Source organism: Homarus americanus, unplaced genomic scaffold, assembly GCF_018991925.1.
Source record: "Homarus americanus isolate GMGI-L3 unplaced genomic scaffold, GMGI_Hamer_2.0 scaffold5589, whole genome shotgun sequence".
Classification (NCBI taxonomy): Eukaryota; Metazoa; Arthropoda; class Malacostraca; order Decapoda; family Nephropidae; genus Homarus; species Homarus americanus.
The window spans coordinates 3,551,397-3,562,624 of NW_024736650.1; the positions used below are offsets into that span (position 1 = coordinate 3,551,397).

The 11,228-nt window shown below is 38.8% G+C and overlaps 1 protein-coding gene across 1 annotated transcript; it reads left to right on the forward strand.

The window, feature by feature from the left end:
• Nucleotides 1–5,268: 5,268 nt before the first annotated feature.
• On the forward strand, nucleotides 5,269–6,015 carry LOC121872241 (tyrosine-protein kinase yes-like). Its single transcript, XM_042374908.1, has one exon. It carries the CDS (start codon nucleotides 5,269–5,271, stop codon nucleotides 6,013–6,015), a length of 747 nt encoding a protein of 248 aa, XP_042230842.1.
• Nucleotides 6,016–11,228: the final 5,213 nt, after the last annotated feature.

The following is an 11,228-nucleotide window of genomic DNA, read 5'->3' on the forward strand; positions in this document are numbered from 1 at the left end:
CTGCCTTGCTTCACTCTCTTGCCTCACTTTCTCCCATTACCAAATATGGTGTTGCTTCACTCACTTGACACACACTCCTATTACCAAGCTTGTTTCGGTCTTGCTTTACTCACGTGCCTCAGTTTGACTTCACCCATTTGATTCACTTTCTCCCTTCACCAGGTTTACCTTAGTCTATTAACATTCCTCTCCTCTTAATGCTTGCCTCATTGTCCCCTCTTTAATGACTGACTAAACTCATTCCCTTCAATCTCCTCTTTTCTCACTTTTTCACCTTACTTGACTCCTAGCAAACTAGCTTACCTCTCCCCCTCTTCTTATTTGACTCAACAGCTTCACTTCACCAACAAACTAGCTTCACTTAGTCGCATCACTTTACCTTCAGTCCCTCTCCTCTTACTCCGCTTAATTAAACGTTTCACTGCTTCGCTCTCCACACGTTCAATTATGTACGTGCCACGCCTTACTGTCCTCCTTCCCATACTTTCCCAGTAAGTAGGCCCTCTTGCTTCCTTCCTCTCTTCCTCCCTCCTTACCTATATCTACCTATTTACCCTTCCTTCCCCCTAACTGCATACCTTCCCATATTTTCTCACTTAAGGAGTTCCTCTCAACTGCCTCTCTTTACTTCCTCACTGCCTCCCTTTTTTTCCTACCTACCTACTTCCCTCACTACTACATCCTCACTAAGGAGACTCTCTTAACTGGTTTTCCTCTCTTCTTACCTCCTCCCTTCTTCCCCTTTCTCCACCCCTATCTCTCTCTCTCCTTCTTTCCTATATGTTTATCTCTCTTCCCCTCTCCCTCTTACACCCCGACTGGTCACCTTCCCATACTTTCTCATTAACTACATCATCTTGACTGCCAATGATTCCTGCCTCCGTTCATCTCTTTCTCTTCCTCCCTCACTTTTTCTCCCTCCGTCCCTCCCTCACATACTTCCTCGCTACGTTGGCGCACTTGACAGCCTCCACTTACTCCGTCACTCTGCCCCCCCTCCCCCCCCTTCCTCCTACTCCTCTCCCTCACTTGCCTCGCCTCACTGCTCCAGAGCCCAGTAATTACCTGCTGGGGTTTGAGCCAGGTCGGGAGAGCATTATAGTGAGAAAGAGTAAAGTCTGAGTTGCTTTTACCTTAACCCAGAGGTGTGAGAAGATTTAGGGGACTTTACTAGGGCTCTCTCTCTCTCTCTCTCTCTCTCTCTCTCTCTCTCTCTCTCTCTCTCTCTCCTCACTGTGACTTTACCTGTTGCATAATTAAAAGTAATTTGACCGAGGTAAAGAACTTGTTTGATGTGATAGCTAATTATCCAGTTGTTTCTGTGGTCCTATTTTAAGTGATAATCTTCAATGGCATTTAATCTAACCTGTAGGAGGAGACGAATCGTTTGATCCTTTCACTTGGTCTTTGTATATAGAACTGGTTAAATTTAGACCATCGGTATACTTGTGTGCCTGAAGGTAATGAACAGTGAAATAGAATTGGTGCTTGACAGATTCAACTATGTTATAATTTCTCCGATATATATATATATATGTGTGTGTGTGTGTGTGTGTGTGTGTGTGTGTGTGTGTGTGTGTGTGTGTGTGTGTGTCAATGATGATTATTACCCATTTATCCACCAAACAAAACTACTTAATTAATGAATAACTATAATATCTAATTAAGACAGTATCACATCTACTGAGATTCACTTTACTCACTTCATAATCTACAGTGTAATGTCAAAATATGATATCATAGGCACCATCTATTATTGGTAGTATTTTGTAGAGTTTTGTAGACAATAATAATAAACAAAATACCTACAAGAAGTTGACAGGATATTGATGCATTGAAGCTTGGTGCATAGTCTTAATATCCAGACGTGAACTTTTAACAATGGTGAAACAATATCGCAATATTTAATGACAAATGGGAATGAATAGCGTGAGTTTGAGTCAATGGAACCTTAAACTTTTACACTGACAACAAAGGGATATAGGTCATGCATAACACACACACACACTCTGTTTTATAAGTTAGATCATAAACCAACAGGGGTATGACTCTCAATTTAACAGAAATTAAACCCAATGTGAGATGCAGTGGCTGAGTGAAACGAGTACTTGTTTTTTGTCTTAAGGGTTTACTGGTTCGATCCCGTGGTACTCCCAATCCATGTACTTGTAAATGAGTACCTGACACTTTATAATTGGAGGAATAAAAGCGGTCGAGAGCAGCAGGGCTGGTTCATTAAGTACCGAAGTCTTTGAGTACAGAACGTTGTGTCGACACTTTGAAACAAATTTTCCTAACGTAACGTAACGTAACGTAACGTAACCTAACCTCTACAAGATATTTTTTACTACCTCTCCAAGAAACCGAGTCCTGTTCTCTCCAAAATGCATATAAACATTTTTCATAACACACACACACACAGACAGACAGACAGACAGACAGACAGACAGACAGACAGACAGACACACACACACACACACACAGGAGGTAACAACGGTAACACACGCAGAAAAATATATATAAAGTTGAGAAAATTTCGTGATAAATCTCCATTGGTGCCGAGGAGATAAATTGTCAACATGTGGAACACGAGCCTAAAACTTTTATTATGATTAAACGTAATATACTTATTTAATATTCCAAAAGTTTGGTTTATATAGTGTAAAAGATGTTAGGATATTCTGGGAAAACTGTGTGTCATTTTCTTTTGAGATCTCTTTTCTATGAAGCAATATGGCTATGTTAATATTTAGAGGGAAATTTAAATGTTGATATTAAGTTTCGTAAAAGGTGAACCAAACTTAACGAAAGACACATAATAAAACTTAAAATGACTCTCCCCCTCAAAAAAAAAAAATTCTGAACTAAAACCTGAAATTTCACCCTAAAACCGAAAACCCCCAAGATGGAATTTGTTTTGCTCGCGTCGTCTCCTGTCAGCATGGATGATCGCGGACGGCCCAAGAAAAACGTGAACCACAGCTCTTGTTTTTGTTTTCATCGAGCGCCTGGTACCTAGTGGAAATATGACACGTAAATATCGAGGTTTCAGAATCTTTTTTTTTTCCCGTGTTGCTGCTGCTTGTATTACCGTATATCATAATTATTTAGTGATATTCTTGGTAAACTTCTAAACATACATCACCAGTCTAATCTTCCCTGATGCTTTGGTACGACCTCTCCGTGACGTTATAATACGACTCTTGAGAATTTCTGTCACGACCTCTAAGATATTTTATGATGACCTTTCCAAGACGCTATGGTACGACCCTTCCGAGGCGTTTTCTTACGACCCATAACACACACATCTTGAGTCCAAACAGGTAGACACTATGAACGAAATAATCAACAGTAAAATGTTTTGAAAATCACAACACAACATTCAAGTAGGAATATTGTTTCCTTCCTTATAACTACCAGCGCGCTCATGCGAAAGGAAGACCACAACAAACTGGAGGGACGTCTTAAAGGAAGAACCAGTTAACCAAGAGACGTCCTCCTCGTTCCGGGAAAATCACCAAGATCTGATTGGATCCACATTCAGTCCCGCATTACGGAAAGAGGATGTATGATGCTAGAATGAAAAATAACTTAAAGTATCAGGTAATAGTGGCGTAAAGGAATTCAAAGTTCCGGAACTTGATTGAGTTAATAATATACGCAAGGCACTGGACCAAGAACATTTCCCGACTGACTTTATAAGAACATAAGGACAAAAGAATGGAGGAAACTGCAGCGGGCCTATTGGCCCATACTGGGCAGTCCCGTTTACACCCAACCCCTGTTGCTCATACAAGCATCCAACCTATGTTTGAAGCTATCCAGCGTATTCGAGTTAATGATGATATTTGGTAACTTGTTCCATTCATCCACTACTCTGTTTCCAAACCAGTGTTTACCTATTTCACGCCTAAATCTAAATTTGTCTAATTTAAAACCATTGTTACGAGTTCGCTCCTGGTTGGATAGTTTCCTCACCTCTCCTCTCTCCGTCTCCGTCTCCTCACCTCTCTTCCCTCCGTCTCCTCACCTCTCCTCTCTGTCTCCTCACCTCTCCTCTCTCCGTCTCCTCACCTCTCCTCTCTCTCCTCACCTCTCCTCTCTCCGTCTCCTCACCTCATCTCTCCGTCTCTCTCCGTCTCCTCACCTCTCCTCTCTCCGTCTCCTCACCTCTCTTCCCTCCGTCTCCTAACCTCTCCTCTCTCTGTCTCCTCACCTCTCCTCTCTCCGTCTCCTCACCTCTCCCCCTCTCCACCCCATAGGTAGACAGAAGAGAAGGTACTGTCATCCTTTGGTCAGACGGTCGGTTCTGCTGTTGGAAATTGAAAGTAGACATTTGATACCACTTCTATCACGGCCTGTCCTGGGGATGGTGTGACGGTATAAGAGATTTTTTTCTGTTTTTTTTTCTTTCTGTTTTTTGGAGTTTTTTGTGTTTTCTTCCTCCGGTTGTGTTGAATGAGGGATGTGGTGGTGGTGGTGATAATGAGTTAGGTGACCACACACACCCACACACACACACACCCACACACACACACACACACACACACACACACAATAGACCGCTCATCATCCACGCCTGAAAACACATCCACTAAAGCCAAGGGCGGCATCTTAATGCATACATACATACATACATACATACATACATACATACACACATACATACATACATACATACATACACACATACATACTAGTAATACATGTTCACTACAACACCAGTACTACATGTTCACTACAACACTAGTACTACATGTTCACTACAACACTAGTACTACATGTTCACTACAACACATGTTCACTACAACACTAGTACTATACATGTTCACTACAACACTAGTACTATTCATGTTCACTACAACACATGTTCACTACAACACTAGTACTACATGTTCACTACAACACTAGTACTATACATGTTCACTACAACACATGTTCACTACAACACTAGTACTACATGTTCACTACAACACTAGTACTACATGTTCAGTACAACACCAGTACTACATGTTCACCACAACACTAGTACTACATGTTACACCACAACACTAGTACTACATGTTCACCTACAACACTAGTACTATACATGTTCACTACAACACATCTTCACCACACACAAGCCCTACACTATAACACAAAAGTTTCTCTTTACTATTTGACACAAACACAAATTCCAACCTAACTAAACAGGTATTTTATTCGTTCAACCCCAAATTTTGAGTTGAGGTCCCTGGGTCTTGGGAAGTGATCGGCCAAAATATTAACATGGAAGCTGTGCGCGATCTGTACTGGGACGAGGTGGAGAATCTGGTTCAAAACAACATTTGCGTTTTAGGGACAGGAACACATGGCACAGCCTACTTAGTTCGGTGGGGTGGGGAGACGGCAGTCCTGAAGGTTGCCCATAAGTCTCATGCGGTAAGAAGTTTTTGGCAAGAAACTGAAGCCTTGCTTCGTCTCGACGGGGCCGGTGGAGCACCAAGGGTCACCGGCTTCTGCAATGATCCACCAGCTATTCTGCAAGAGTTCAAGGGCCTCGTCACCTTGGAAAACATCTTAAATCAGCTACATGACGAGCGGGAGACTCGATACAACTTGATAGAGGTGGGTCTGCGGATCGGGGAGCAGCTTGAAGACTTTCACCGATCTGGTCTCATCCACAATGACCTAAAGAGAGACAACATCCTCGTCAACGGGTCACCATCCAACCCACAAGTCAGTATTATTGACGTGGGTTTGGCCTGTTACTCACACGAGAACATTAGGTGTAACAGTGATCCCAACAAATTCCCCTGGATGGCCCCCGAGGTGTGTCTGGGCCAAGAGAGCACCAGGGCCTCGGACACATACTCCTATGGGGTTTTATTGTCCAAGTTGGCCGTTAAGGCACCCGGCTACCACCCAGACGTGTTTGCCCTCGCCCTCCAAGCCACGGAGTACAACCCTTATCACCGCATATCTCTGCCGAGCCTTCTTCATCGTCTCCGGGACTCCTTCGCCACAACCAAGTAAACGTCACGCAACACCCCATCCAAGTGGTTATGCCTCAGCCCCGGTTTATACTCCCACCTATGCCACGACCCACCCAGTACCTGGTCTCACTGTATCAGGTCAACTGAGTGGCGTCTCTCTTATGAAGTTCAAGCTCCTTATAAGTACTGTGTTAAGTTTATTCTTCACCCAAACTGTAAAACCCAAATCCTAACAAACACCATCTCTTAAAAAATATCTTTTGTCTAGGTATTAATATACAGTATCTTGTAAAACCTACTTTATATACCCGCTTTTATTGTACCACCAAAACCGTTTATTATGTAGATAGATAAAAAATTACCATTGCAAAAAATATGTTTGCAAACTAGACATAATCCTGACAGCTCTGTCCTCTTGTTCCACCTTACCCATGTTATACTGCTTCCCTACCTTTCCACATTTAGGTTTTTTTTTAATTTCCTCTGTAAATTATGTATATACTTATAATATAAATGTAAAAAAAATAAAAATAAAATAAATATCAAAGTGATAACCGTGGTAACGTGTTGTTATTACCACCATGCTCTATGTGAACTATTCCAGATGATACTAAATGTTACATAATACTTCCTTGAGATAAATGTACAGTATATATCAGGGGCAGGTCAGGCTCTTAACTGGCTCAGCCATGTTAATATTGTGATTTTTTTAATCGACTCTGTATCTGTGTTCTTCTGGCTAAATAAACTGTTTCAATATACAGCAAACGTGATCCCGATCTTAAACACGGGAGGTAACGGCGACTTACTCAGTTAGCGGAAACGTAAGAGACTTCCGAAAAAATACAAAAAACCCGTCGATAATTTATATATAAAACTGACTTGGACATACCTGAAGTGTAATCTGTTATGGTGTGTTGCCGTCCCTCGAGGAGCTGTTAACTTACCACCTCCTGGAAAAAGGAAATCAAATTAATCTTCCATTCCGCTTTAATCTTTTTTTGTGTGTGTAAAGGTTAAGGAGAAATTCGTCACTTATACCTTGTTTATATATAGGTAGGCTATAAATTGGCAACAGTTTATGGGGCTACTAAGATTGGCGATAGAAGCCAACCACACTTAACCAAATCACTAGATATGTAAGATCATTAAGATTGATGGTTTATTTGGTTCATATTGTCTGTCATAATTAGTGGTTTAAACAGAGGTGGTGGAGGGTCAGTTATATGGCCCACTGAAATGATGGTGGGTCACTTCTATGGCCTGCTAACTGGGCTGCCCATCACTACCCTACATAATGCGGAGCAACTGTGAGACGGACCTCCTCATTATGGAAGCTTTGTATCAATATAAAATAAAGCCATCCATTTATGTTATGGCTTCCTGTGAATTGCTGTGTTTTTCTCACTAAGGCTCGTCTAAATTAAGGTAATATCCCTTGTATATTTTAGTTTTTTATCTGATTTTAGTTTTGTACGTAGGTCTCTCGTCATTTTTATAGGTTTTAAATTATAATGCTCTTTTTATAATTTTGCGGAAGGTAAACTTTGGTATAATATTACATTTTTATTGTATATCACCTGTAATTTGTTTAAACTTTTTAAAACTTTTGTTTTCTAGGCTCTGGTGATGGAAGGTGATTTTCCGAAACGTTAGTGATCAAAGAAACCCAACTTAGTCAAGATGTTTGTTTTCCCTGGTTCACCTCTTCGTTTAAATATATATATATATATATATATATATATATATATATATATATATATATATATATATATATATATATATATATATATATATATATATATATATATATATATATATATATATATATATATAATTTATTCATATACTTTGGGGTTAAATATTCAAGGGTTTAAGACTGTCGTATATGTGTTTTATATGTATGAAGTACTAATGGCTGTGTTGAATTCGAGTACCATTTATCTGAGTCGAGACAGAATCCATCACTATTCGAATACGAGTCGAGTCACCGAATCACTGTTTTGAAGTTTGATCTTACAGACACAAGATTTTTATCAAACTAAATATGTCATCATGTCCTTATATATTTTGTATGACTTTACGTACAGTAAATAACACATAATAGAAATGAACAGACTTTCTCGGGTTTAATAGACTCAAGAATTCGAAGAAGGAATCTGCTTAATCATCAAGTAACTGAGATCAAGGGCGAGTCCCGAGTGTTTTATACCAAGATAAGGACAAATGTATCAGGTTTAACACCGATCCCGGGTACTAAAACACGACCTATGGAAGGTAAATCTTGAGATAATTCACTTAAAAAAATCTATTCACACATTTCAAGGTTTTTCAGAGTTGTATTCTAGTTAGAGATTGTAGATTTCTCTCATCGGGACTTCACAATCACGTAGTTAACTCATCATTCTTTGGTTAAATTACAATCGTATATCTTAGGTTGTGAGGACTTTGCACTCAGTTAAACCACCTTTCATGGCGTTAACGACCTGAGAACTAACCAAGAAGTTGTGTTATGTGTCTCTGAGTAAGATATGTACTTTAGGCAGGGAGTAAAGTCATATCTCATCGAGGATTAGTTCAGTGTCGTCTTAAGCAAGTTCTCACACCTAAGGGATTAAAGTTATCTTCAAGAGGCCAATATATCATTATTATGAGGTTATTTGATCATATCCACTAAGTCGCTGGTGTATAATATTGCCATTTACTCCAACTTAACGACTCATACAGTCAAATGTATCAAACTACTGACTGCATTATATATAAAAGTGTAAATATATAAAGAGTAACAAATCTGATACAGGAATAATATCTGAGAATTAATCTGTATTATACACGAATGTCTTGTCCAACAATATTCCAATTTACATCCAAGTTCACATCTAGAATAATTTTAAGAGTTATTATTAGTTATACCGAAAGCCTGGTTCATAGCTACATGGAAATAAATACTCAGAGTCGACGTTAAAAGCAAATATAAACCCATTTTCAGAGTCAGTCAAAAATCCTGTCCAAACTCAGCTGTAAAGACAACTCCTGAATCATGACCAACACTCAGTTCCAAGTTTATGTCGACAACCATTTACAAAGCTATATTTAAACTACATATCCTACCCTTGTTTGATCTCAGTCACATGTAAACAAGGAATGAGTCAGACAGGACAAAAATTCGCTGCTGTATGTAGAAAGTGAGAGTGGGTCGTATATGCAGTGTAGATACCTGCCAAATGTAAAGTTAAGAACCGGTAGCCAGGAGATTCGAACCCGCAACAGTTGGGTCAGGAGGTGAAGGCTATATCCAGTCAATCGACCTCAACGACTCTCCTCCTGCTGTGTGCAATTAACCTAAATACAACTCTGACGTCATAGTATTGAATATAAACAAGTGAGTGTAGCCAGAGAGTGATTACCACAACTTGCATTCTAATAGAGGAGAAAATTGAGTGCTTGAGGGAAGGTTGGGGGGAAGTGTCGTCCAATTTTACTTAAACTTTGGTAACCTTGGAGTGTAAATTCCCCATAACTAAATTTGATAAATGTTACTTTTTTTTTTTTACAGAGTTCGTGCAACTTAATTACTGATTCTAGTTTTAAAAATTTAGTTTAATTTCCCGTTTCTGTTGTAATGATATGGAGGTACCATTTTGGCCTTCATTTGTTCATGGAAAAATTGTAAGTTATGAACATGAAATTTTTTTAACTGTGATTCAAGCTTAACTTTTTTGTGCAAATGTTACAAATTGGTGCTAAAATTATACTCGACTGGCATAATTATTTCATGCCTAAATCACCTCGTGTTCCTTAATAATGCTTTCTTGTTGATATAGCGTTTTTATATACTGTATCACTGTAAATATAATAATGCATTAATAACTTAGTTTATCTTAGTATTATAAAAGGTTTAATATATCTCGCAGTGAATAAATTTAAGTGTTTTATTTAGTAAGGTGATCTCAGTATGGACCAAGGTTTGATATTTTGTTCATGTGGATCCTAAGGTAAGGTAAGGTAAGGTAAGGTAAGGTAAGGTAAGGTAAGGTAAGGTAAGGTAAGGTAAGGTAAGGTAAAGTAAAGTTAGGTTAAGTTAGGTTAGGTCAGACTAACGCAAGTAAGGTTAAGTTAATACAGGACATTACCTATGGGTGCTGTTATGGGTTAAATTTTCGGTAACAACTCCTTAACAACCGGTACCGTTTAACAATCTAGTAATCACAGCTGTTCCCTTAACTTCGTGTTCTTATATAACTGTTTCTGTGTACTATTATTTGCACAGGTATGTTTCTTTATCACCTGTGCTTATATAAACACAACTACTGTCAAAATCTCCATTCTGTGAACAGTATTTTGACCATTGTTATGTGGTTCAGGTAGAGAGGGTTAATTAGTGGCAGTGTTAAGGTGTTCAGGTTCCCATTAACGGCACCTGAACGCCTCATTAACTCAATCTTGGTAATTCACTCGCCTACAGTAAACAATATCTCGTATTATATTCAAACTTTAAATACAGATGCTGTACTATATTACTTGTATTACTTACGTTTTGTTATTAAATTTATTAGAGAAAAACGCTTAAAAAATGATTAAATATTAGAAAATGTGATTAACACTATGAAAAAAAAGTAATTAAGCAAAGAAAATACAGGCTAGACTTGAACTTGATACACTTATGTTTACTGGTGTCCCCTGGCAGTGTTTTGGTTCAGGAGGCCACATTACTGAAAGGTAAAAAGTAAAAAAAAAAAAAAAAAAAAAAAATCAGATATTATTTTGTAACTCCCAAGTGAATATAGATTTCCAGACAGCCTCCAAATCTCGCCATAAACAGGAAAATACACCTCTAGATGATACCTTGAGGGGAGTTCCAAAGGTGCAAAAACACTCACTACTTTAGTTCTAATCTACTGTGTATAAACCCAACACTAACTCTTGTCCTTTCAGCCTGACACTCATAGCGAGAGGGTTCGTTACCACTTGGATATTCATGTCCTCACTCTCTTAAATCTGAACGAAACACAGTGATAAAAGGCAACACAGTAGTAGCAGAAGACTTAGTGCAACACGAATGGTCAACACAAAGGGGAAGGTTCAATGACCTCAAATATTCTACCAGTCACTATAGTTCCAGGTCAGGTTATGTTAGGTTAGGTTAGGTTAGGTTTCACCATATACAAATGTAATTTTTTTCTCCTTGTATGTCATATTCTCAACCTCATTAAGGAGAGTAAATTCTTGTATGTGTCTCGTGTGTTGTTACCA

Bases quoted from the DNA above. Each gene is read 5' to 3' on its own strand.
- LOC121872241 (XM_042374908.1), top strand. From the start codon at position 5,269: ATGGAAGCTGTGCGCGATCTGTACTGGGACGAGGTGGAGAATCTGGTT.